Source organism: Prionailurus viverrinus, chromosome B4, assembly GCF_022837055.1.
Source record: "Prionailurus viverrinus isolate Anna chromosome B4, UM_Priviv_1.0, whole genome shotgun sequence".
Lineage (NCBI taxonomy): Eukaryota > Metazoa > Chordata > Mammalia > Carnivora > Felidae > Prionailurus > Prionailurus viverrinus.
In genome coordinates this window covers 1,638,862-1,666,669 of record NC_062567.1, presented here as the reverse complement: position 1 = coordinate 1,666,669, position 27,808 = coordinate 1,638,862, and the positions used below count along the sequence as shown (strand labels likewise).

At 45.0% G+C, this 27,808-nt stretch overlaps 2 protein-coding genes across 3 annotated transcripts in view; one reads left to right on the top strand and one right to left on the bottom strand.

The window, feature by feature from the left end:
* The window catches only part of NET1 (neuroepithelial cell transforming 1), a 60,545-nt gene extending 59,724 nt beyond the window's left edge, over positions 1-821 (bottom strand). The window contains exon 1 of the mRNA XM_047864929.1: positions 557-821. Coding sequence (XP_047720885.1) covers positions 557-684 — 128 coding nt within the window. The 5' untranslated portion in view covers positions 685-821. The remainder of the gene's footprint in view (positions 1-556) is intronic.
* TUBAL3 (tubulin alpha like 3) lies at positions 286-27,229 on the top strand. Of its 2 annotated transcripts, XM_047864933.1 has the most exons (4): positions 298-353; positions 16,503-16,746; positions 24,114-24,262; positions 25,830-27,229. In XM_047864933.1, exons 2-4 carry the CDS (start codon positions 16,644-16,646, stop codon positions 26,772-26,774), a joined length of 1,197 nt encoding a protein of 398 aa, XP_047720889.1. In that variant the 5' UTR covers positions 298-353; positions 16,503-16,643; the 3' UTR covers positions 26,775-27,229. The 2 variants fall into 2 exon arrangements, with proteins under 2 accessions (XP_047720888.1, XP_047720889.1); XM_047864932.1 differs by lacking the exon at positions 16,503-16,746 and having other exon boundaries at positions 286-353.
* Positions 27,230-27,808: the final 579 nt, after the last annotated feature.

The following is a 27,808-nucleotide window of genomic DNA, read 5'->3' as shown; positions in this document are numbered from 1 at the left end:
TTCCAGGTCGCGCGGCTCCGGTGACGACCCCTCCCCCTTCCCGAGGCCCGCAGGCTCCCGGGCGGTCGGTCTCCGGGTTTGCGTTGAGCACCCGCCCCCGCTGCAGCCCCCGGCCGGCCCGCGGAGAGCCCACCTCCTCCGCCGGCCCGCGCCGCCCCCGCCCCCGCCCCCGCCCCCGCCCCGGAGGGAGGGGCGGGGCAGGGGGAAGTGGGCAGCGCGCGCCGGGCCAGAGGAAGGGCAGGAGGGAGGAGGAGGGAGCAGGAGGGGGGTGATGGGGGAGGGGGAGGAGCAGCAACAACAGGAGGAGGACTGCAGCCCGCGCCCCGCCTGAGGACCAGGAGGAGGAAGAGGAGGTGAGTAAAGAGCCCGCGCCCCCGCCAGGGGGAGGAGGAGGAGGGTCAGCAGCGCGCGCCCCGCCTGAGGACCAGGAGGACGCGGAGGGGGAGGAGGGGGGTGAGCAGCTGCCCCTCTCCGCGTCCCTCCCCGCCCCCCGCCCCCCGCCCCGCGCTCGGACCGGACGCCCGGGTCCCCGGTTGCTGCGGCCCCCAGCGCTTACCGGCCGTCGGGCCCCGGCCTGGGGGTGTCGGCCGAAGGTCCCGCGGCGCCGTCCGCGTTGAGCCCGGAGGCCCGGCGGCTTCGCCTCCGCGGCCGGGGCTGCTTCTGGGCAGCCTGCTCGGGCTCCATGGCGCGGAGGGGGGTGGGGCGGTGGCCGGGTGCCCGGGGGACCCGCTGGGTCGGGCACCGCGCCCGACCACTGCTGCCCGGAGAGCAGTTCCTGTCAGGAGTGCGCCGCCACCGCCGCCGCCATCTTCCGGGGTTTGAAAATGGCGGCCGTGCGGCGCCCAGCCAATCGGGGGGCAGCGGGCGGTTGCTAGGAAACGTGAAGTCCCGCCCTTTCGGCGCTTAAATGGAACGGGGCCAGGCAGGATGGTGAAGGGGTCAGTCCTGCAGATTCCTGGATGGCCTTGGATTTAGTTCAGACCCAAATTCTAAATCCCCAAGGCCCGTTACCTATTTCAGTGTTCATTAGGACTTAAGCCACAGGCCACGGCAGATTGGAAGCACTTTAGATCTTTCTTAGTATCGGGGGAGAAGAGGGATCGAGAGTAAGGACCCAAACTGATGTTGCGTTATTGGCCGCATACGCGCTCAATTATTCATGTGAGATAAATCCCCAGTTACCAAAGGTGGTGGAAATGTGTTCTCAGGGCTGTCTCTAGGAAACCACTAAGAACGAATTATGAGCCGTCCTGTCTCCCAAAAGGGAGAGACATTTTCTCTTTAGCGAAAGAGAGTGAAGGTGCCTTCATCCTCTAAGTGTATGAAGGCGGCAAAAAGCTCAGCATCCAATAAAGGGCCTCCTTAAATAAAAAAGACGGTTGTTAAATAGCACATTCTTTGATTTTAAATATTGCTTTTTATGTCTCAAAGTCTTTAAAAATAACTTCTTCCGGGTTATTATAGATTAGTCCATTAAACGTTGGACTTCGGCTCAGGTCATGATCTCAGGGTTAGTGAGTTCAAGCCCCGCCTTGGGGCTCTGTGCTGACAGCTGGGAGCCTGTAGCCTGCTTCGGATTCTGTGTCTCCCACTCTCTCTGCCCCTCTCCTGCTCGTGCTCTGTCTCTGTCTCTCTCTCTCAAAAATAAATAAACATTAAAAATAACTTCTCCTTTGATACTATGATTCCATTTCTGGGAATCTGTCCTAAGGAATAAAATTATACATACATGAAAGGGTAGAATATGCCAGCTGGGAATATGACATTAGGATTATTTTGAGCTGTGGGCACTTGAAGAACAACAGATACAAGAAGGACATTCTGATCTCCACTTTTCTTCCTAAAAACTGGAGATAAAACTTCCATGTGAGCAGCTGCTGTCCCTGTGCCAGGAAGAAAGGAATCTTCTTGTCATCAGAGATTGGGAGGACAGGTGTACAGAGAATTCTGTACAAACAGCACTTATCAGAATAACTCTTATCTTCCCTTGGTCTCCTCATGTATTTTAGCTACTTTTGCACGATTGCCTCTCTTCATCTGACCTACTATATGAGCACTAAGGTTTTGCCATTTCGTTGGATCGTCTTTTTCCTGTTGGGGTTGGGGAGCTCCCATGTACATGTGAAAATTTATTTGCTTTTCCCCTGTTAATCTGTGTTCTGTCATTTTAACTCTCATGCCCAGCCCGACACACTGAGAGGGTAGAATTGAAATTTTGTTTTCCCTGCAATGTGAAGATATTAATGGCATTGATGTTTATAATATCAGAAAAAGTAAAGGTAGTCTAAATAAATAATGATGGGGAAATGGTTAATTATCGTTGACCCACTGGAAAGAATATTTTGGTTTTTTTTTTTAATGTTTACTCATTCATTTGGAGAGAGAGAGAGCGAGCAGGGGAGGGGCAGAGAGAGAAGGAGAGAGAGAATCCCAAGCAAGCTCCCTGCTGTCAACACAGAGCCCAATGTGGGCTTGATCCCACGAACTGTGAGATCATGACCTGAGCTAGTCAGACACTCAACTGACTGAGCCACCCAGTTGCCCCGTGGAAAAAATATTTTCAGTCAACAAAAATGAACTATGAAGTGTATAATAGGATAAGTATACCGTAATTTTTAAATAAAAACATGGACTATAGAGGTATAATCAGTACATCCTGAGTCATGAATTATAAGAGATTTAACGGAGGAGGAAGATAAAAATCAATGTATTAAGATATCTCTAGGTAGTCAGAGTATGAGTATTAAGTTATTATTATTTTTACTTTCTTGTGTTTTATAATTTTTTAAATCACGAGATGCTGAACTTGAATTACGTTTATACCACAAGGAAAAATTCTTGTGTTATAAGAATCATGTTGTGATATTTTACTTTATCCTACCCTACCCAAAATTAAAAAAGAAAATATTGCTTTGCAGCAGTTAGAGTAAAACAGTACAGAAATGCTGTCTAAAGAGCTTTGTTTTTTTAAAGCTTATTTATTTAAGCGGGGCTTAACAATGGGCTCGAACTCACGACCCTGAGATCAAGAGCCTCATTCCTCCAACTGAGCGATCCAGGCACGCTGAAGTAGCTGGTTTCCACCCAAACAGCGATTTACAAACACTCTCTTGTGGGATGTTCTCAGATCATTTCAACGACTAGTATACTAATACAAATTAGGACCCAAATCAAGAATTCTAAAACCTATTCTCTTATATTCTCTAAAGAAATCAAACTCTCTTTTTGTAAACCTGCTTACCAAGTGATACATATCATGCTTGTATCAGCAACCAGCAGGGTCACACAGTGTGTACTAGCTGGTGTATAAGGGGGGTTGTAGAGGAAGAATCCCGAGAATTCATCCTGTCACTTCTGACAGTCTGCCTGACCACTCTGTGCCGTGGATTTACTTCTGTTCTTCCAGCGAGTCCTCAGACTCGTGTCTTAAAGCTATTAAGGCTGTGCTTTCTTAAACTGCCAATGAGGAGGTTACTTTACAGTAAACTTGCTTTATGAAGAAAAGTTTCGCTAATCTTACCGGACCAGCAGAAGAGCGTTTATTGGCACAACGGGGCAGACTATTTGAAATCAGGTTTGTTGTGTCTTAAAATCTATCATGTGTGTTTGTGTGTACGTGAAGTGAAAGTTGTTCATTTTTTGCATCTATCTATCATCATTTGCTATATTGGTTTGCTTTTAGATATGTCAATGAGAAAAACTGTAAAATTGGAAACTGGAGTGCTAGCTGGAGGGTTTAAGAGGAATGAAACTTGGGAGGCACCTGAGTGGCTCAGTCAGTTAGGCATCTGACTCTCGATTTCAGGTCAGGTCATGATCTCACAGTTCGTGGGCTCAAGCCCCACGTTGGGTTCTGCGCTGACAGCGTGGAGCCTGCTTGGGATTCTCTCTCTTCCTCTCTCTCTCTGCCTCTCTCCTACTCACATTCTCTTTTACTCTCTCTAAATGAATAAATAAACTTAAAAAAAAAAAAAGAAGAATGAAACTTGGAGGGAAAAATGTGTAACCAGGAAAAGCATTACTAATTAGAAGTAGATTGGGGCTAATTTCTTTCATGCTTAGACTATCTTAAGAACATGCCACTGAAGTTTTAAAATACTGAATCATGTTAGCAATGGGAGAGGAGGATGGAGGGGGAACAAGGTAGGCATGTGGGTACCACGGGGGAGGGAATGACAATGGAAAGTGACTTTTGCTGTGGCCACCAGGGCCGCCAACGGAGAATTAGCAAAGATAACTTCAGAAAGGTCAGTGTATCAATGAGAATTATTTCTCAGAGCTGAAGAATTTTCGTTTAACAAGAATTTCTCACTTAGAAGGTTTCTTCTCAGTTTCTTAGCCAGCAAATTGACTGGCCTATATTAAAAAATACTGAAGGGAGGAACTTTGTAAAGAAAGGAAATCCTAACCATAAACATACACTTTTATACTTGCAAGTTTTCTTTCACTCTCTCTCAGGACCTAAGGACAGCCACGCCTGTGTCAGTGAGGGTTCTACCAGAGAAACAGAGCTAGTAATAAATAACGTTTATGTATATGTTTATATTTATAGACAAACGGAGATTTATACAGAGAGAGGTTAAAGTATATGTTTACATGTATACGAGGTAATGGAGTTGCATGTTATATATCTGTGGAGATTATTTCATGGAATGGTTTATGTCATTGTGGACACTATAAAATCTGAAGTTAGTGGGGCAGACTGGCAGGCTGGCAACTCTTGGGTAGGAGCTGAAGCTGATAGTGCTGTTTTGCTTTTAAGGCCTTTCCACTGATTAAGTGAGACCCACCCACATTATCAAGAGTAATATTTACATAAAGTCAACTGATTGTCAGTGTTAGCGGTATCTACAAAATGACTTCATAGCAATACATGGATTGGTGATTGATTGAATAAGCACCACGGGCTATCCAAGTTGACACATGAAACTAACCATCACAGCAGAAGACTTCTCCAGACTTGAAATTCCAATTATTATTAGTTGAAGAAACTTTATTCTTTTAAGATTTAGTCTTCTAAGGAATAAAGGAATTACTAAAATAAAAGGAAAAAAAAGGATATGTTTCTTAAATTACATTACAAACGAGATTTTTCTAATTTTGTTCTAATTGCAAATCTTAAGTTAATCACAGCTCTAAGTGAGGTTGAGTATTAAAAACAAAAAATTAGGGGTGCCTGAGTGGCTCAGTCATTTAGGTGTCCAACTCCTGGTTTCAGTTCAGGTTATGATCTCACAGTTTGTGGGTTCGAGCCCCGCATCGGGCTTTGCACTGACAGTGTGGAGCCTGCTTGGGATTCTGTCTCCCTCTCTCTGCCCCTCCCCTACTCATTCATATTCTCTCTCTCTCTCTCTCTCTCTCTCTCTCTCTCTCTCCGCCCCCCTCCTTCTCTCTCAAAATAAATAAACGTTAAAAAAATGAAAAAAAAAGTAAAAAATTAAACATACCGAATGTGTCAATGGCCAGAAATGAGATACTCAGATCTTCTGATTTTCCCTTACCTTGTCTCAAACTAAAAATATCAGGGGCCAAGGGGAGAAATCTGACACAGCAACAAAATAAACAAGATTCTGATTTTATAAAATGGAACAGACTTACTCTTTGTCTTTATTACATGGAACGATCAGAACCCTAAAAATTTGGGGGATTATTGGCAGGTAGAGACAGACAGGATTGGTTTCATGAAGATCAAATTCTGTAACACGTAGACCTCATAAATTCAGGAGAAAACTGCTGGAGAGCACATGATTAAGGGAGCTCCCCAGGCAGAATCAACAGATACAAGATATGGAAGGAGTTTGAGTGATTTGTTGGGGTGATTAAATGGGGAGGTACATTTGGAGCAGGGGTGTCAGTTGGCCTCTTCCCCCTCCTCTGCATGTGGAGTACACTTGCCCACAGGCTAATGCAGTGGGGATCCAGGAGCTGGACATACGGAGTAGTGCCTCAGGAAGCTGAATATTCCAGGGAGGATGGGGAACACTAAACCAGAAGAGAGATACAAGCCACTCCGACTGGCGGTACATTCCAACCCTCCCCCTTTATAACTAGAAGCAGGCTGTAGAAAATAGCACAGGCTGGAAAACAGAAGTCTAAGACAAAACTGGGTAAAAGACAAAACAGTGATTGCTAAAAGATTTAAGGAAAACCTTCACAATGAGACAGACCTCAAAATCCTAAAGGGGGAAGAATTAGGACACAAGGAAAGAGAGTAAATAAAGCAAACAGAAGAAGACTTCAAAGGGAAAGGTGAGATGCCAATTCCATGAAAAAAAAAACACACTAAAATTCTGGTCATTTAAAATATAAAGTAAACCAAAAGACATATCAATAGCAGGACTAACACAGATGAGAAGCAAATTAACTGGCCAAAAGTTGTAGCTGAGGAATTTTCCAAGAATATAATGCAGAGAGCCAAGAAAAGGAAAGCATGAAAGAAGTCAAAAGTCAAAAGGGCAGAATTAAAAATTTCAACTTACATCCAACAACAGTTCCAGGAGAGAGAACAGGCAATAAGGAGAGGAGAAAACAAATAAATAAATAAAAAGCTCAGACCCAAGAAAGAATATGACCTGAAGATTAGAAGAGTCCTCCAGGTATGGAATGAGGTGATTTAAAGATTGCATATAGATACATCATGGAAATGTTCATGTTAGAAGAAATAAAGAGAAAAATCATAAAAGCGCTCAGAGAAAAATAGGCTATCTCCAAGGAACAAAGATTCAGAGCAGTGCAATATTTTTCATTGGAAAGAAGCAATAATGGTCAGTATCCTCAGAGTTTTGAGGAAATAAAATTTGGAGCCTAAAATCTCATGTTCAAACAAATTGTTATTTAAGGGTGGGGAAAAATGAACACATTTTTGGATACGCAAGAAGCTATCAAATGTACCACTTGCAAAATTGAAAGAATTACTTGCATGTATAATCCAGCAACATGACTAACAAATCCAATAAGAATAAATGGGATATAGGAAGCAGTAGTGTGTTAAGAAGGCAGTACAATTTCTATTTATGCCTAAATAATTGTTGATGGCTAATGTAAAATATTTATTTTAATGACACTAAAATTCCAGATATTATCAATTTTGGAAACTGTGGGGGTGAGGATGGGCATTAAAAAGGGAGGATTGGGGTGCCTGGGTGGCTCAGTCGGTTGAGCGTCTGACTTCAGCTTAGGTCATGATCTTGCGGTTTGTGAGTTCGAGCCCCACATTGGGCTCTGTGCTGACAGCTCAGAGCCTGAAGCCTGCTTCGGATTCTGTATCTCCCTCTTTTCTCTCTGCCCCTCCCCTGTTCACACTCTGTCTCTCTCTCCCTTTCTCTCTCAATAAACATTAAAAAATATTAAAAATAAAAGGGGGAAGATTGAAAGTGTGTGTGTGTGTGTGTGTGTGCATGTTTTGGGGGCAATTTATTTCTAAAAGACTAAAATATGTAAGATTAAAATAAAGTATATACATTAATGTATGTAATTAAATTTGCATATTAAATTTTAAAGTAATAGAAGTACTGGAAAATGTGTTACAACTTACAAACCATGAGCGAAAAATTTGTGGTACAAAGAAAATTTAATCAGTCTTTCAAATTGGAGGAAAGTAATAAAAAACATAGTGGAAAACATAAAGTAAGACAAGAGTATACCCATGCATATTGTAATCACAGAAATGTGAATATGCTACATTTTCCCAACGCACGACAGAGACTCACCATTTTTAAAAGAGGTGCATCCACAGCAAGTTTAAAAAGAAGCGATTGGAGTTCCTGCTCCAGTAACAGGATGTGACAAGTTATCGTGACCGCTTTGACCACTAAGTAAAAGAAAACTTGCCCAAATAAAGCACAAAGGAACATACTGAAAGCACCGATGAATGAGATAGTAAAGAATTAGTAGGCCATTTCTTACGAAATGAGAGAGGTGAGTGGAAGCCAGAAATCCCCTTTGTGTTACGGGTGTTTGCCAAACGGGGACACTTCATTCTTCATGGACTCGATGGGCACACGAGGGACAGCGACCAATGCCCAGGGCCCAATCCAAGACCGTTTCATAGGAGACCCTTCTCCATAATGGTCAACTCCCCAAATACGTTTAGAATAAGGGTAAACGCACCCCAGCTTCTCAACACCCAAGAGAGACAAGGTGATTTTCCCTGGTGTTGAGCAGAGCAGGGTATTGGGAGGGATTTTATAGCCACAAGCTGGCCTTAGATTACAAAGTAACCCCAAGTTGCTTCCCTTGGATAGTCTGAAAACTAAAACTCGAGTGAATCAATTTTAACAGATGATACCCCCTACATGACTTGAAGAAGGAAATGCAAATCCTCTCTGGAGAAACGTGTCCATCCCAGACCTCAAAGACTTCAAATAAGTTTTCAAAGAAAACCAGAAGCTCACAGTCAAAAGCAAGCACACAAGGAAAAAAGGTCACTGGTGGTAAGAATCAGAAAAAATAACTGACATGGGCGCCTGGGTGGCTCAGTCGGTTAAGCATCCGACTTTGGCTCAGGTCATGATCTCATGGTGTGTGAGTTCAAGCCCCGCATCGGGCTCTGTGCTGATGGCTTGGAGCCTGGAGCCTGCTTCAGATTCTGTGTCTCCCTCTCTCTTTGGCCTTTCCCCTCTCGAGCTCTGTCTCTCTCAGAAATAGATAAACATTAAAAATAAATAAATGAATAACTGACAGAGGAAAGAGACCTGCAAAGATGTTTGTTTTGTCGAATAATCATGCAGATTAGGAAACATCTACAGTGACTGTGTCTAAACAAATAGAAGACAAGATGGAAAATATCATCACAAAATAGTCAATTACCAAAAAAAAAAAAAAAAGCTGGATGCAGCAGATTTGGAAAAAAAAAATTCTAGAACAATAATTAAAATTGAAAACTCAGTGTGTGGCCTTAAAAAAAAGATTAGGGAAAGCCAGAGAAAGACAGTGGATGAACAGGAGGATAGCTGGAGAAATTAAGCAGGATGTGGCAGAAAGATACAAAGTAACTGAAAATAGGAGATATTAAGAGATGTATAAGCCAACGTAAAAAACGTCTAACGAGGGGCGCCTGGGTGGCTCGGTCGGTTAAGCGTCCAACTTCGGCTCAGGTGATGATCTCACGGTCCGTGAGTTTGAGCCCCGCGTCAGGCTCTGTGCTGACCGCTCAGAGCCTGGAGCCTGCTTCCGATTCTGTGTCTCCCTCTCTCTCTGCCCTTCCCTTGTTCATGCTCTGTCTCTCTCTGTCTCAAAAATAAATAAACGTTAAAAAAAATTAAAAAAAAAAAAGTAATGAAAAGAGGAAGGAGAAAATGGAAAGAGAGCCATATTCAAAAAGATAACGAGAACTCTCTAAAACTTAAGAAAGACGTGAATTGACAGATGATTAAGCCCAACAGATCAAAAGTAGGACAAATAAAGAAATAAACATAAAGACACATGATGGTAAACCTAAAGCAACCAAAGACAGAGCTAAAAACTCGAACCCAGCCAGAGAGACCTTCAAAGGAATAACATTTTTACGGACAGCTTCTCATAGGCTGTACCAGAAGCCACAAGCCAGTGGATCCGGGGAGAGATACCGACATAGAATTCCGTACCCAGTGAAATACCTTTCAGGAAGGTGGGTGAAATAAAGGTATTTCAGACAAAAGCAAAAAAAAAAAAAAAAAAAAAAAAAAAGAAAAAGAAAAAGACTTCACTGAAGGAAATTCTAAAGGACTTACTTCAGGCAGAAGAAGTTTAAAAAAAAAAGTTCTGAAATGGGAGAAGGCATGAAAAGCAAAGAAAATGGTAATATGTGGGGAAGTCTAAAGCAAACGTTGATTTTATAAAACAACAGCAATAGTTCCCTGCATGCTTAAATACGTTTCGATGGTTCAAAAGAAGATCAGGAAGGATACAAAAGACAACCTAGAAAATGGGGATAAACAAGATAAAGGCCCAAAATAAGATCTCTAAACCCAGCTATGTTAGTTATTGCATTAAATGTCGTGCACTACATTCTTCGATTAAAAGATACATAGAGGGACGCCTGGGTGGCTCAGTGGGTTAAGCATCCAATTCTTGATTTCTGCTCAGGTCATGAGCTCATGGTTTGTGGGTTTGAGCCCCACGCCGGGCTCTGTGCAGACAGTGTGGAGCCTGATCAGGATTCTCTCTCTCCATCTCTCTCTGCTCCTCCCTTGTTCACTCTCTCTCTTTCTCTCTCTCTCTCTCAAAATAAAAAAAAACAAAGATACAGGGGCGCCTGGGTGGCTCAGTCGGTTAAGCGTCCGACTTCAACTCAGGTCACGATCTCGCGGTCCGTGAGTTTGAGCCCTGCGTCGGGCTCTGTGCTGATTTCTCAGAGCCTGGAGCCTGCTTCAGATTCTGTGTCTCCCTCTCTCTCTGCCCCTCCCCCGTTCATGCTCTGTCTCTCTCTGTCTCAAAAATAAATAAACGTTAAAAAAATAAATAAAGATACATAGAAAAAAATCAGTTACATTATGCTTACAAAAGACACATAAAAATATGACAATACTGAAAGATTTTTACATTTTTAAGAATGTAAAAAGATGGGAAAGACATCATTCAGATACTAACCAAGAAATCTATATTAAAGTAGTAATATTGAGGCACCTGGGTGGTGCAGTCAGTTAAGCGTCCGACTTCAGCCAGGTCACGATCAGCCAGGTCACGATCTCGCGGTCCGTGAGTTCGAGCCCCGTGTCGGGCTCTGGGCTGATGGCTCAGAGCCTGGAGCCTGTTTCCTATTCTGTGTCTCCCTCTCTCTCTGCCCCTCGCCCGTTCATGCTCTGTCTCTCTCTGTCCCAAAAATAAATAAACGTTGAAAAAAAAATTTTCAAGTAGTAATGTTAACATTCAATAATAAAGGGGCATCTGGGTGGCTCAGTTAGTTAAGTATCTGACTTTGGCTCAGGTCATGATCTCACGGCTCGTGGGTTCTAGCCCTGTGTCGGGTTCTGTGCTAACAGCTCGGAGCCTGGAGCCTGCTTTGGATTCTGTGTCTCCCTCTCTCTGCCCACCCCGCACTCATGCTCTCATGCTCTCATGCTCTCTCACTCACTGTCTCTCAAAAATAAGCATTAAAATTTTTTAAAAAAATATTCAATAATAAAGACTTTAAGGTAAAATCATTAGTAGATATAGTCATTTTAAAATGATAAAACATTTCAATTCCACAGAAAATATAACAATTTAAAATTTACATGCTCTCAATAACACAGCCTCAAAATATATAAAGCAAAAATTGTCAAAAAATTGTCAGAAAAGAAAAACAGACAAGTCAACAATCATAATGGAAAAATTTAACACATCTTTTTTTTTTAATGTTTATTTATTTATTTTGAGACAGAGTGCAAGTGGGGGAGGTGCAGAGAGAGAGGAGAGAGAGAATCCCCAGCAGGACCCATGCCGTCAGTGCAAAGCCTGATGTGGATCTTGAGCCCATGAACTGCAAGATCATGACCTGAGCCGAAGTTGGACGCTTAACCGACAGAGCCACCCAGATGCCCCTGTTTGAATCTTATATAAGGAGAAGACATTCACATAGTACTTATATACTAGAAAAAGCTATTTTTCTAGCTATTTACTAATTGCTATTGAAGCAAATTTTACTCATCATCTTTCCCCATCCATGCTTGATACATTCTTAATAGGAGAGGAGGATCTTTTTAAGAAGACATTTGTTATTTTGAACAAAAGTAAGCTTGAGTTGGAAGCAAATTTGGGTAAGCTCCAATTAAGTCATCTGTAGTTGTGCACAGACTCTCCCAGGGTGTTCAGGTCCCGCACAGACCCTTTGAGAAAAGAGAATGGAAAGACTGAGGGGAGGCTGGACTCCTTTAAGAGAAGCAGGTGTCTCAGCCCCCAGGTGGAGTCATTTCCTGCCTTGTGATAAAGTCCGCCTGGGTGTGCGCCTCTGTCATTACCGTGGGCCAGTGGGGCACCTCCAGAGCAGCATGGTAAGTGGCTATGGTCCCCTACCTTGTTATCACTGTTGCTTCGGTGTGGTAGCAAATTTTACCCATCATATTTGGCCCACTTCACTACCAAACCATCCTTAATAAAGTCTTAATACAAAGGAAGAGATTTTTAAGGAGGCCATTTGTTTCTTTCAATAACTGTGTTTGAGGCAGATTTGGATAAGCTCTCATCCCATGCATCTGTAGTTTTGCAGCTTTTAGGAGAAGCTTGGTTGATTTGCAGTTGTTCACTCCTTTTTTCCTTAATTTTTTTTTTTTAAATTTTATTTGTATTTTGAAAGAGAGAGAGAGAGAGGCAGAATCTGAAGCAGGCTCCAGGCTTGGAGCTGTCAGCACAGAGCCTCACATGGGGCTTGAACCCATGAACTGTGAGATCATGACCTGAGCTGAAGTTGGACTGAGCCACCCAGGTGCCCCTGTTCACTGCTCTTAATTGAAGTGCTGAAGCAGGGAGCCCTCCTTCCTTTCGTTCCATGTTTGTTTTAGACCTGGCATGCTGGGTTTTCTGTAGAAATCAAATTGCTTCACTTTTAGGTAGGCTTGTAGAGTTTCTGGGGACTTCAGACCCAGGTCACCATTGCTAAGCTCATAAATGCGTGGCCGGGTAAAGTACACGGACATCTATCTCCTTGTCCTCTCTTGATTTCAGTTCTCGGGGGACAACAATGAACATAGTTACTTATAATTCCTGCCTGGGGATCATCTTTTAAGATCCACTGGCCTTTTAGTATCTTATGTGCCAGTCTCAGTAATTTTTAGTATGTTAGAATTTTGAATTCTTAAATGGAAGCAGCCTTTCATACTGCTTATTCATCTTCGATGTTCTTAGCCCCTTGGACTCTCTCTTCAACATTTTAAGGATGTTTTAAGTTGTTTTGTTCTTAGAAATGATGCCTTCCTACGTGGGGGCTCCCTGTGGTCCCAGAAACGTTCTGTGTCTCGACTGAATCACTTTCAATATTCTGGGTGTGATATTGTACGATATATGTAGTCTTGCAAGGTATTTCTGCTGGGGGAAATGGGTAAGGGGTACACGAGATCTTTATGGTTTCTTACAACCATGTATGAATCTACAACTTGTCTTTTTTTTTAATTTTTTTTTTTTAACATTTATTCATTTTTGAGAGACAGAGAGAGACAGAGCATGAGTGGGGAAGGGACAGAGAGAGGAAGACACAGAATCTGAAGCAGGCTCCAGGCTCTGAGCCATCAGCCCAGAGCCCGACGCGGGGCTTGAACTCACGGACTGTGAGATCATGACCTGAGCTGAAGTCGGCCGCTTAACTGACTGAGCCACCCAGGCGCCCCATCTTGTCTTTATCTCAAAATAAAAAGTGAATTAGAAAATAGTGCCTTCCTAGTAATTCAAATAGCCACGGTAGCAGCATTTATGAATGTGCGGTGACTTACCAGTATTGGTATTTGGTGGGCAGTTTACAGTTTTATTTTATAGTGTGACTAATATTTAGCAGATACTCCGAAAGGAGGGAAAGGCTAAGAGAAGCAGAAAGTATAGATAGCCTTCTGTACTTTGGGACACAGTTATGTCTTGATTGGTCCTTCTTGGGCCAAGTATTCCTGGCGAGTCCTAAAAGGACATTATCATGCCTATGTCTGAATCATAGGGTAACAGACCTTGTGAAGACACTGTTACCTAAATTTAGGGAGCTTTGATCTGATTACGGTAGCTGATGTGCAGAGATCGTTGGAAGCCCAGCAGGTACGGGAGGGATGAGGCCGTGCTTTAAGAGTCTTAGAAGCTGGTTTATGATGGAACATGTTGTTTGATTTTTATATGCCATACAGAGGTGGGAATATTGGTTGGTACTGAGTCAGGTGCTTTATTTATTTTTTTTAATGTTTATTTATTTTTGAGACAGACAGAGAGAGAGAGAGACACACACACAGAGAGAGGGAGAGAGAGGGAGACACAGAATCTGAAGCAGGCTCCAGGCTCTGAGCTGTCAGCACAGAGCCGGACGCAGGGCTCAAACTCACGAACTGTGAGATTGTGACCTCAGCCGAAGTCAGACGCTTCACTGACTGAGCCACCCAGGCACCCCTAGTGAGGTGCTTTCTAAATTGAGCTCACAGCCTTTGTCACAGGAGACCCGTAGCTACACAGAGAAGGAACAAGGGGGAGGAGGTATTCAAGCGGTGAACTTGAATCCCTCATAAAGCAGAGAGGGCTGTGCCAGACCTTGTGAATCAAGGAGACAAAGTACACGGGCTTGATGCAGCAGGAACAAGAACAGAGTCCAAGTCTGACTGCAGGGCTGTGATCAGCCAGAGCTGCCTCCCTCCCTCCCTGGACTGAGTGGTCTTTTTGTCGTTGAGTCTCAACCTGTCCCATGCCCACTAGCCACCGAACCCAACAACGTGCAAATCCCCAACTGCTGTCCTTGAGGTTTTCAGGATGTAACTTTTTCTTTCCTTCTCTCAGAGGAGCAAATATTCGTGTCTGTGTAAATTATCAAGAAAGTTAGTTGGTGGCCTTTAAGAACAAGATGTGAATGGTGATTTAAAAGTAGGAGGGAGAGTAGAGGCCAATGAGGGTGGTAGGAAACAGTAGACTTTACACAAGAAAAATAATCACTGTCCAGACACAACTGCTGTTAAGATTTAATGTTTTTTTTTGCATTTTTAAAGATCTTTTTTGGGGCATCTGGGTGGCTCAGTTGGTAAAGCGTTCGACTCTTGATTTTGGCTTAGGTCATGATCTCACCGTTTGTGGGTTCGAGCCCCGTGTCTGGCTGTGTGCTGTCGGTGCAGATCCTTCTTGGGATTCTTCCTCTCTCTCTGCCCCTCCCCCACCTGCACTCTGTCTCTCAAAATAAATAAATTAAAAACTTAAAACAATATCTTTCTATGCTTACTTTCTAATGTATTTGATATCATACTTTGTATACAACTATACAACTTACATACTTTTTTACTTGATAATTTATCATAAGCATTTCCCATGTCAAAAATATTCAAGGGTTACTTAACCCTTTTGAAAATGCCCAACGATACATGAATGTAGACTGGTTCTTGATTTTCACTTTCTAAATAATGCCGTGAGTGCCAGTGTGTCTAAATCTTTGTATTTGAGACTCCTTTCTTAATAATCCACCTATGTATGTCATTTGCCTATTTACCTACTAGGTATCATAAGTGGGTTTTTTTTTTTTAAGATTTTATTTTGGGGATGGGTGCACCAGGGTGGCTCAGTTGGTTGAGCATCTGACTCGTGATTTTGGCTCAGGTCATGATTCCAGGGTCATTAGATCGAGCCCTACATTGGGCTGTGTGCTGGTTGTGGAGCCTGCTTGGGATTTTCTCTCTCTCCTCCTCTGACCCTCTCCCCCACTTGCATGCATACTCTCTCTCAAATTAAAGAAAAAAAAAGAATTAAATACATACAAATAAAAATAAACTATTTTATGCAAACAAATGGTTAGCTCTCCAACATGTATTAATAGGTAAAAAAGAAACCCGATGTATAGTAACATGTATGTTACACTTCTGAGTGTTTTTAAGTATGTATGTGTATATGTGGGAAATTTCCAGAAGTATAAACAAAAAAAGTACTTTTATGGAGTATACCTTATGCTAGGGTTTTGAGGTGTTTTTTAAAATTTTGTTGTGGTAAAATATATGTAAAATAAAATAAAGTAAAATAAAATAAAATAAAATAAAATAAAATAAAATAAAATAAAATAAAACTATTGAAGTCTAGGGAAAAAGGAGATTTTACTTTAAAGTAACCTCTACCCTCCACGTGAGGCTCAAACTCACAACCCCAAGATTGAGAGTCACGTGCTCTACTGACTGAGCCAGCCAGGCACCCCACAAGTGTTTTTTTTTTAATTAATATATATAAAATTGCCTTATCTATAGCCCTTAATGTGAAGGACTGTATGTAAGTTAATTTTTACATACATCAACATTTTTGTTTGTTTATTACAGTATTGAGTCTAAACATTTCTGGGTTGTTAAATCCCTTACATGTAAGTTTCCTTGGTAAATTTTCCACTACTTTTATGCTTAGAACATCCTTCCTTATTCAGAGCACATCTGAATAGTAAATATAAAATCTCAAGATATGAAAAGGTAGCACTTTAAAGTGCACTGGGTCTTAATACGTGTCAAGGTTATAAATTGATTTTTGAGGGGGCGGGGTTTATTCCTTTCCAGTAACTAGCAGCTATTCTTCTGGGTGAGGCAGCTTGATTGTATACATATATGGTATTTAACATGTATATAGCCTTACCTCATTCTTAGCCCCATTGCACAATAGGCGCTTAAATTACATTGTTGAAAGAAACCTTTTAGTGAAATTGGAGTCCTTGGTTTAATTGTTCCTAAAGCTTACCTGCAGCCTGGTTTTTGCTTTCCGTGAGACTCTTTTCATTAGCTTTATAATACATTTCTGTTGCTGGCTTCAGCTAGTTGGTTTCTCTCAATTGTGAGCAGAATTACTGAGGGACAGAGCGTGTGTTACCTAAGAAGGCCTGCTTCGTTCTAACTTACTATGGCTTATTTCAGAGGGAGTGCCTTTCCATTCACATTGGCCAAGCTGGCATCCAGATTGGGGATGCTTGCTGGGAACTCTACTGCCTGGAACATGGAATCCAGCCAGACGGCGCTGTTCTCGACAGTAAAAAGGATCAGGTGGAGAATGCTAAAATGGAGCATATGGGCGCGTCTTGCAATACCTTCTTCAGTGAGACCAGAGCCGGGAAGCACGTGCCCAGAGCCCTCTTCACGGACCTGGAGCCAACTGTTATAGGTAATGTGGGGCTGGCGTTCTAGCGTGCTTAACCAGGTCCACAACCACAGCACACAAACCCAGTACGAGTGCCTGGGATCATCAGATTACACTGGATCTATCTCAACAGGATCACAGGGACCCTTTTTAAATTTAGAAGGTCACTCATGACCATGTCAGGTACCCAGAGGGCATACTAGCTTAGCTCTCTTTTCCTATGTGATAAAACGCATTCAAACCTTGTGAGTTTCTCCACACACGTCTGTTGTAGCAGAAGACTAGATCTTTTCCTGGATTGGAAAGCCGGTTGCTAGAAGCTTCTGACAAAGAATCTGAAATTTGGCATGACCCGAACATGATTCCAAAGAGGCAAGGAGCCAAATAAATCTTCTAATTGTGGGGGAAGTGAATACAACGTTATGATTATTAATGGAAGACTTGAGTAAGCACTTGAAATGGGTCTACAGAAATGCTGGGGGGAGGAAGGGGTCTTACTGACTTGGAAAGGCTGGAGAGGAGGGTGGATTTGGGTTTGGTATTATGCATCCAATTATTTACTGCTGTGTAATAAACTGCCTCCAAAATTAGTGGTTTGAAACAATAATGATCACTATTTTGTCCATGACTCTACAGTTTGGACGGGGCTCAGAGGGCAGTGCTCCTCTCTGCTCTACAGGGTGTCCTAAGGAGGCTCAAGTGGGAGCTGGAGGATCCACTTTGAAGAATTCTTTTTTTATTTATTTTTTTAATGTTTATTTATTTTAGAGAGAGAGAGACAGACAGAGTGAGAGCGGGGGAGGGTCAGAGAGAGAGGGAGACACAGTATCCGAGGCAGGCTCCAGGCTCTGAGCTGTCAGCACAGAGCCCGACGCAGGGCTTGAACTCACGAACTGTGAGATCATGACCTGAGCTGAAGTCGGACGCTCAACCGACCGAGCCACCCAGGCACCCCTGGAGGATGCACTTTGGAAGTGTTTCACCCTCATGGCTGGCAAGTTGGTGCTGGCTTGTTGGCTAAGAGCTGGGTCAGGGCTGTGGGGGCCACGGGCCTCCCCGCGGGCTGCCGAGACTTCCTCACAGCACGGCAGCGGGGTTCCAAGAGCAAGCATCCCAGGAGCACAAGGCTGAAGTCCATGGCATTTTAATACTCTAGGCTTGGAAGGGTGTTGACCTGCTGTTATTCGCTGGGTCAAGGCCATTACAAACAGAGATTCACCGAGGAAGGGAGTATAAGACCTCACCTCTTGATGCACCAAGAGCGAGGTCTGAGAAGCACACATGAGATGAGAAATACTCTGGTGGCCATCCTTGGAAAATGCAGTCTGTACGTGCTGGATTAGAGTTCATTTCCCGATCAGAACAATGTCAGATCAGGTATCACACTGAAGGTTGATTGGTGCCCGTGGGAAGCAGAAGCTGGAAAGGGTTATTATGAGGGAAACATGAGAAACGCTGAAGCCCGGATGCCTGCAGACAGATTCAGTATTTGCTAGACGTGAAAGAATTAAAAATAAGGAAATAGCAGTGGCTTCAAGAACAGGCGAAGCTAGTCTGAGGCTAAGAGAGGCAGTTACGTTGTATTTGGACTCTGAGTTATCAGTGCCCGAAGAGAATATCTGAATTTTTGTTTCTGACAAGTGGGACTTTGCAGCCGTGAGCTTCAGTTGCAGTCTGATATCCCCGAAACCCGGACGGAGTGGAATATGTCCCCAGAGGACTGCGGTAAATGTAACTAAAGAAGCAACGCGAGAGGCCACATCTCAGAATTATGAATATTGTAGCAGGTATTTTAACTTGTGCCAATCCGAAGACGCTGGGCCAGTTGGAGGTTTAAGACCTGGGATCAGGAGCTGAGCAAGTCAGGGAAGAGCTAGGAGGCAGGAAGAAACCAGAAGAAATTCCCCAGTCCTCTGGAATACAGCATAAAGAGAGGGTCCAGAGCTGGCCCAACCAAAGAGGCGTATGCTCCAGCTTGGAGGAGAAGGTGCTGATTTTCCTTGTTCTCTTCAGCAACTAAGAGAGCCTCATACGTGTGAGGCACTGTCCTTGACATTGGAGGTGTATGTAGTCGTACTCTTCATGGAGCCCATATTCTAGTGGCGGGCAGTTCTATAAAAACCAAATAGCGTGCCTGATGGTGATCGGTGGATGGGGAAAAATAAGGCAGAGCCGTAGGGGTAGGGAATGTTGTCCAAGTGGTGGGAGGTGCTTTTTCTAAAAGAATGTCAAGGAAGGCCTTGAAGAGAGGGCGAGCTGAAGGAAGAGAGGGCGAGAGCCTTACCTCTCTGGAAGAGATCAGAAAAGACTTGATGGACAAAGTGATAGTCCAGCTGAATCTTGAAGACGGGGTAAGAGGACTTTTAACAGTTCACAGATGAAAGAGAATGGAAAACACGAGCAAAGACACACTCAGATACCTGTGAATATTGTTTCTGCTTGAAAATGGAGAGGATGTTGATACAGTGGAGTCACAGAAGACTTAAACTGGCATGGAGGCAGACTATGGAATTTCCTTGAATAATATGTGTGGTATGAATCTGATGGGAAATCAAAAGACTTAGAGCAAGGGAATGGCAGATTTAGAACTATACTTCAGTAATATTAATCACAGAGATGTATTCATTCCTGTATTCAATATTTCTTTAGCACCTGCTCTGTGCCAAGTACTGATCTAGAAAGAGAGTAGATTAAGTTACAAGATTTTTGTGTTGGTTGGACTGGAATGGAGAATACCAATTTGAGAAGGGTCTAAACAGTAGAGGATTGAGGCGCCTGGTGGCTCAATCAGTTAAGCATCTCACTCTCTCAATTTCAGCTCAGGTCATGATCTCATGGTTCGTGGGTTCAAGCCCCGTGTCGGACTCTGTGCTGACAGCACAGAGCCTTCTTGGGATTCTTTCTTTCTGCCTCTCCCCTGCTTGTGCGCGCGCTCTCTCTCTCTCTCTCTCAAAATAAGTAAGTAAACTTTAAAAAAAATAAAAAGAAACAGGAATGGAACATTTGCCAATGGATGTTCTTGAGAGAATTCGGGGGTGTCTCCCAGATTTCGCTGTTTCAATAATGGGGTTGAGAAATGAGGTAGGAATTCCAGAAGGGGACCTAGTTTTGGGCATGAGGAATTTGAAGGGTCTGCAGGTTGGTCCCTTCCCCTTAGAAGATGGGAAACCAGAGGTGTTCAGTGAAAAGTTACCCGATAGAGTTAGTACTAAAAAGCTGTGAAAGTGGCTGATGTTCTCCAAAGCCAGCCTGAGTGGTTTTGAGTAAAGGGAAGGTAAGTTTAGGTTGTGTTTGTGGAGTAGAATTCTACTAAAGATATTCCTAGGCAGAACAAGGGAGAGAGGGGAGGGAGGGACGGTTCAGAGTGGCTGTGGGGCCCCATGACTGAGGGTGCATCGTTCTTCTCCTCCTTCCCTCTCTTCTCTGGGGTAGTGACCAAGGATTTGGTGGCGGGGAGGAAGGTGCTCATTGAGGAGTTCTGATTGGAATAATGGGGTGATGGTGTGTGAGACCTTGGAGATAGGAGTAGAGATTTAAGACATGTTTGGAGAGGAGGACAGAGGGTCAAGTGACGTGTGAGGAGTGTGCCAAGTGTGAGTCTGAAGGGGCCGAGAGCAAAGCTGGGGTGGATGGTACCCGTGAGGTGGGGACCAGGCGAGGAGGGATTTGGGGCGGGCGGCAAGCCTCCGGCTCTGATCACCCGTCGCAGGGCCAGGCTGTGTGAGCAGACCCGTGAAAGTAACACGAAGGGAGGAGGAGTGGGAAAAGAAACTGCCGGGAGCACAAGGTCGTGGTGAGAAGGAATTTAGCAAAATTCAATGAACATTCATCCATCTAGGTAATGGGAGTAGACAGATGAATGAATATTGATCCCTTCCCTGCTGCCGTCCTAGTGAGTTCAGGCTGTTGTGACAAAATATCGTAGACTAGGGGTTAAACGGTGGAATTTATTTCTCGCTGTTGTGGAGGCTGGAAGTTCAAGACCAGGGTGGCAGCGTGGTCGGTCTCTGATGAGCGCTGTCTTCTGGCTTTGCAGATGGCCACCTTCTTGCCATGTCCTCACATAGCAGAGAGAGAGGTCCGCTCTCTGTCCTCTGACAAGGGCACTAACCCCATTCACGAGGGCCCCACCCCCATGGCCCGGTGACCTCCCCACACCATCACGCCGGGGGTGAGGGCTTCAACACCTATTCAAGACAGATCTTGGGGAGACACGAACATTCAGTCCATAGCAGTACCATGTATCAGTGAGGAACTGCACGGATATTTTCCTATAATCCCTTTAGTATTCTGTCAGGAAACCTTGCTATCCTCAGTTGACAGATGAAGCCGCCCAGTCTTGGGCAGGTTCTGGAACTTGCCTTAGATCGTTGAACTTTTGAGGGTAGAACTGGGTTTGGCCCCAGATTTGCATACTAATAAGAGCCATTCTCTTTTTTTTTTTTAATTTTTTTAAATTTTTTTAATTTTTATTTTTTTCAATATATGAAGTTTATTGTCACATTGGTTTCCATACAACACCCAGTGCTCATCCCAGCAGGTGCCCTCCTCAATGCCCATCACCCACCCTCCCCTCCCTCCCACCCCCCATCAACCCTCAGTTTGTTCTCAGTTTTTAAGAGTCTCTTATGCTTTGAAGAGCCATTCTCTTTTAACAACAACAACAACGAAACAGCATAAGCTAGTGGAGAAGACAATGTAAATGGTGGTAGCAACACGAACAGCTGTGTTAAGCCGAACCATATAAAGTTGCCAGCGGTTGATTATTTTTTATCTAAAAAATGTCAGTGTTGTACGATGCCACCTAGTAACAACAGAAATGTCTGCGAGGTGCAGAGGTGTCCCCAAGGAAGGGACGAGTAACTAGAGAGCCATCCAACGTCTTCTCCCGAGGGAGCAGCACTGACAGATTCACAGAGGCCTGGAGGAACCTGCACGTGTCACAGGAGTTCCGTGTGGTGTGGCAGGAACTTGGGGCCGAGTGGGGGGGCAATGGTACAGAAAGACCACCGGGCTGGGTCGTGGGCTAGGAGGTGTGGTTGGAGAAAGGCTTTGGCAACTTTAAGATTTTGGGGGAGACAGTTGTAAGGATTTCAGGTGGAGTGGGGCCGAACAGCTTTGGAAGTAAGGAAGCAAGGATTGTCAAATCATCCTTTTTAAAAACCACTTCACTTCCTGAGGGTGCTGGTTAGGTAAAGACTCTGGGCCAGATCACTCGTGTCTCTGAGCAAAGTGGAAAAGGTGCCAGGAAGGGAGCGGACAGTTTGGGTGTGCTCACGAATGGCAGTGCTATAATCACTGATCTCTGGAAAAGTCGATTTTACTGAAAGAATTTATGGAACTACCTTCAGAATCTCAACTGGACATTATCATGAAGAACCGGGCTTCCAGAATGCTATAAATTCCCTTCTTAGGCTGAATTCAGCCTTAGACTTTTAGGTGGAAAGCAGAGTCCACCCAGAATTATATGCCCACTTCTATCTTGTTTATAAGTGTATCTTTCAAAAACCTTAACTTTGGGTTTTTTGTTTGTTTATTTTTTTTGGTGTGCGTATGTTAAAACTCATTTAAATAAATTTTGGTAAATTTAAGTATTTGGGGGTGTACAAAATTGTGGTTTAGAAATTCATGGTGATGTGCAGGGGAGCAAGGTGAGTTGAGAGAGCCATCTTGTTCTTGGACATTGGCTCATTTCCTCTTAGGCAGTGATCTTCTGAAATGAACTATAGGTATCTGGTGACGGGACCAGTGTGGAATTTGCATAAATACATGTCCTGAGCTAATTGTATCATCATTAAAAAAAATTTTTTTTAATGTTTTTATTTTTGAGAGAGAGTGAGAAGACAGAGCACGAGCGGGGCAGGGGCAGAGAGAGAGGGAGACACAGAATCGGAAGCAGGCTCCAGGCTTCGAGCTGTCAGCGCAGAGCCCGATGCCGGGCTCGAACTCGTCAACCGCGAGATCATGACCTGAGCTGAGGTCGGAAGCTCAACTGACTGAGCCCAGGCGCCCCTGTATCATTATTATTTGTAATGGTTTCCTGTGGGTTGTGTGTTGTGCCCTGTGATCTCATTTAATCCTTGTAACAGTTCAATGGGGCAGGTCTTGTTATTATCCATGTTTGTGAGATGCGACAATGGAGGCTTAGGGATGGTAAGTGACTGCCCCGTAGCTGAATGGGGAAGGAGAACCTGAATGCAGGAACCGGATTCTTGGACACACGCCCTTGCTGCCGTGCAGTGTCCCGCCGTAACCAGGGCAGCGTCCCCAGAGCCTGCTTAGCCCTCCAACATAATTCTTCAGGAAGTGCGCTATGTGGATGGTTCTGAATTTGGGGAGCAGGACATGGACCTGGGACACATGTGTCTTGGTTTTTCCTCATGCTGCCCAGGTTTCTAAAAGGCAACAAAAGTAGGCAGGAGTTGCGCTTGGTTGTACTGAAGATTGCCAGTATCATAACCCGTTTCCCTGTTTTAGGCATTTATGTTAACTGCATTTGAGTTGTGTGAGTGTTTGAGTTGGCCACACCTTCCTTGTTAAAGCCTCTTTCCTTGCATCCTACTAATGATTTAGATTGGTACGCTTTTCCTTGCTTTGCTGGCACACAGTTGGCCATTTGTGGATAGAGGTACCTGGCCTTGAAATGCCAGTGTGATCCCAGGGTGTGTGATGGGTGTGAATAGTGTCTCTTAAATATCTGTGTCCACCTAGAACCTCAGAATGTGACTTCATTTGGAAATAAGGTCTTTGCACCTGTACTGAGTTAAGATGGGGTCACACTGGATGGGGGTCGGCCCTACAGCCCACGGTCTGTGTCCTTATGGGAAGAAGAGGGGACACGGCAGGGGGAATGGCACGTGTGACAGAGGCAGGCACTGGGGTCATGCAGGTACACTCAGAGAAACTCCCCAAACTGGCAGAGGTCACCAGAAGCCAGGAGAGTGGCATGGAACAGCCTCTCCCTGTCACCTCCGGAAGGGACCAGCACTGCTAACACCCTGATGTGCGACTTCCTGAGCTGTGAGAGAACAGATTTCTCTTGTCCGAAGCCACGGCAAGCTAAGGAACTGATGAAGGGTGTGTGATAGGGAAACATACTTTCTGCTTATCTGGGAATAATGATACCTGTCCCTAGACTAAGGAAGGGTGATTCCGTGGTTTCAAGCCATTTGTCCACCACACGGGAGGACGGAGCAATTGGGGTCCTGGGCCGTGCAAGAATTCGGAGCAGGGCGTGCTGACCTCGTCTCCCCCTGACCATGGGAGCACGCTGACCTCATGTCCCCCTGCAGATGGGAGCGTGCCCACCTCGTCTCCTCCTGCAGATGGGAGCGCGCTGAGCGCCTCTCCCCCTGCAGATGGGAGCGCACTGACCTCGTCTCCCCCTGCAGATGGGATCCGAGCCGGCCGGCAGCGCTCGCTCTTCCCCCCGGAGCAGCTCGTCAGCGGCAAGGAAGACGCGGCAAACAACTACGCCCGAGGCCGCTACTCTGTCGGCATGGGCATCATCGACCTCGTGCTGGAGAGGATCCGAAAGCTGGCAAGTGGCTCCCCTCTCCCTAGACAGGTGCCCCGGTGCCTGGGCCCCACCTCCCAAGGGACCGGCATTTTCTAGCACAGGCATCACGGCATCCAGCCTCTCCCCTTGGAGCCTCTTGCGGATGCGCAAAGTCGAGAAGCCACCGTATGTTGGCTCTGATTACGCTTTGTTCCGTAGGAAGGGCCGAAGAGACCTTTACCCTTGTTATATATAGCCCCATCTGCTCTATTTTGGTTTTTTTTTTTTTTTTTCTAGATTTATGGGGAAATGTTTTATTTTTCCCCCACTGCTTTATTGAGGTCTAACTGACACACAACATTGTGTAAATTCAAGGTATACGTGTGATGATTTTATACACCTGTCCTGTACAGCGATTGCGGGAATATGGTTAACGTGTGTGCGTGTGGTAAGAGCGTTTAAGATCTCTCTTAGCAACTTCCTTTTTTTATTTTAGTTTTTTTAATGCTTCTTTATTTTTGAGAGACAGAGAGTGCGAGGGAGGGAGGGGCAGAGAGAGAGGGAGACACAGAATCTGAAGCAGGCTCCAGAGCCCAACGTGGGGCTTGAACCCGTGACCGCGGGAGATCATGACCTGAGCTGAAGTCGGTCGCTCAACTGACTGAGCCACCCAGGCGCCCCATTTCTTAGCAGCTTTCAAGCATACAATACAGTATTGTGGACTAGAGTCACCATGCTGCCCGCTAGATCCCCAGAACTCATTCACTTTCTAACTGAAAGTTTCTGCCCTGCAACCGTTGACTCTGGGTTGCCCCCACCCACAGCCCCTGGCAGACACTCTTCTACTTTCCCTTTTTATGAGTTTGATCCATGCATACAAATGGGGTGATACAGTATCTGGCTTTCTATGTCTGACTTCCCTCACTTAGCGTAATGCCCTTAACGTCCATCCATGCTGTACAAATGGCAGGAGGTCCTTCTTTTTAAGGATTAGCCCCCTTCCACTCTTGCTTCTGCCCAACTCGTGGCTTATCTTGTTATCACAGACTTCCAAAGCATCTGGACACTCGTCCTTTTCCAGTAGCATCCCACTATTTGTGAAGTTAACAAGAGGCATATCCTACCTGGAGATGAGTTACCCTACTTACGAACAGTCAGTTCTTCTTCGGGGATCTGGAGAATCCTTTGTCTAGGACCTGTTTTGGTGTTCGACATAATCCTTAAGTAATGCGATGCCTTTTACACCCACAGAGTGGACTGGGTATAGAGGTGATAAGTACTTCATCTACTGGCGGAGGGGGAGGGATCTGTTGCTTCATTATTTTGCCAGTCATTTTCTTGTCTTTGTTACTGATAGAGACCTTGCTTTAGATCGCATGCAGATAAACCCGTGGAGGGCAGCTAACAACAGGTGGATGTTCAGGTTTTGCCTACAGTAAAATTCTAAAGCGCCTCCCCTACCCCACACGCTCTCATGTGTTACCGTGGCGCTGGTCACGGTTGACCAGTCCTTTGTGAAGGTTTTGTTTGTTCGGGGGAGCTTGTAGTGTCCCCTCTCACTGCTTCTGGCTTCGTTGGGCCCATTCTCACGTCTCCTTTACTTCCCCAGGCGGAGCACTGCAGTGGGCTTCAGGGATTTTTGATTTTCCGGAGCTTTGGAGGAGGGACTGGATCGGGATTTACATCTCTCTTAATGGAGAGGCTCGCGGCAGAATATAGCAGGAAGACAAAGCTGGAGTTCTCGGTCTATCCGGCCCCCAGGATCTCCACTGCTGTCGTAGAACCTTACAACTGCATCCTCACCACCCACTCCACCCTGGAGCACTTGGACTGCACCTTCATGGTGGACAACGAGGCTGTCTATGACATCTGCCACCACAAACTCGGTGCCGAACGCCCCTCTTATGCCAACATTAATAGGCTGATAGGTCAGGCGGTCTCTTCCATTACTGCTTCCCTCCGGTTTGAAGGGCCCTTGAATGTGGACCTGACTGAATTCCAGACCAACCTCGTACCGTATCCGAGAATACATTTCCCCGTGACAGCCTTTGCCCCCATCGTCTCTGCCGACAGCGCCTACCACGAGGAGCTCTCCGTGTCCGACATCACCGCTGCTTGCTTTGACTTCTCCAATCAGCTGATCAAGTGCGACCCTCGGCTGGGGAAGTACATGGCCTGCTGCCTCCTCTACAGAGGGGACGTGGTCCCTAAAGATGTGAATGCAGCCATTGCAGCCACGAAGCTGAGGAACTCTGTGCAGTTCGTAGACTGGTGTCCAACCGGTTTCAAGGTGGGCATCAACAGCCAGCCACCCACGGTGACGCCAGGAGGGGACCTGGCCAAGGCCCGGCGGGCTGTGTGCATGTTGAGCAACACCACAGCGGTCGTGGAGGCCTGGGCCCGCCTGGACCACAAGTTCGACCTCATGTACGCCAAGAGGGCGTTTTTACACTGGTACGTCGGAGAAGGCATGGACGAAGGCGAGTTCTTAGAGGCCAGGAAAGACTTGGCAGCCCTGGAGAAGGATTACGAAGAAGTGGGGCAAAGTCCCTGAGGCAAATGTGGCCGGTGAGGATGAAGACTCCATCAAAGCCCGTGCTTTCTTTTCAGGACACTATTTACGCCTCGCGGGTAGATGTCCCCATTAGAAGAAACTGGAAACCGAATCAAGCAAGACCCTGAGTTCCACACTAGATGAGATGGCTCGGTACCAACAATGAGCTCAGATTCCCTTGTCTGTAGTGCAGTTCAGCACGGCTCTTGAACCTTTCAGGTTTGGGGTCCTTCGAGCTACTGGATCACCTCTATGTTTCTTTCCTTCTTTTTTTTTTTTCTCGTAATGGAAGCCTAGCTCTATTCTTGCATTTTGCAACAAAAGACCATGAACCCCTAAAGTCAGTGCTCTTGCTTTCCCTTTCCTGAGGTGTAAAACAGCACATATTAATTATTACTGTTATTTCCCCCGTGCCTATATTTTGTACGTTGATTAAATAATGAATATTTTCAGTATCATTCTTTTCTTTCTTCCAAATGTGGGCCTTAATGTCTGAGTTTGCTGTTTATACAAACAAACCAGTAGCAAGAATATTCTTGGGTCTTTGAAATATTTTTTTTTTAACGTTGATTTATTTTTGAAGGAGAGAGACAGAGCGTGAGGAGGGAGGGGCAGAGAGAGGGGGGAGACACAGAATCCAAAGCAGCCTCCAGGTCTGAGCTGTCAGCACAGAGCCTGACACAGGGCTTGAACCCGTAAACCACGAGATCATGACCCGAGCCGAAGTCAAAGGCTTAACCCACTGAGCCACCCAGGCGCCCCGGGTCTTTGAAACATTTGCATCTGTGATCCTGTGGGTCAGAAGGTGAAAGTGAGCTCCCTTGGCTCCCCATCCTTGAAGAGATGTTCTTGAAATGTGGCCAACAGAGCTCTGCATCAGACCCAGTTGAGAGGTTTGGGGGAAAAATTGCATAATCTTGAGCTTCGCTGTGGACTTGCTGGATGAGAAGCCCTGGGGACTGAAGAGGGCATGATGACCCAAGAGTTTGAAGTTAAAAAAAAAAAACAAACACGTAATGGAATTCATTTTTGGT

What these genes read in the sequence shown, in the direction of transcription:
- TUBAL3 (XM_047864933.1), top strand. Translation starts at nt 16,644, where the DNA reads ATGGAGCATATGGGCGCGTCTTGCAATACCTTCTTCAGTGAGACCAGA. An exon ending in CCTGGAGCCAACTGTTATAG is followed by an intron (nt 16,747 to 24,113) that starts GTAATGTGGGGC and finishes CTCCCCCTGCAG; the next exon opens with ATGGGATCCGAGCCGGCCGG. An exon ending in TGGAGAGGATCCGAAAGCTG is followed by an intron (nt 24,263 to 25,829) that starts GCAAGTGGCTCC and finishes TTACTTCCCCAG; the next exon opens with GCGGAGCACTGCAGTGGGCT.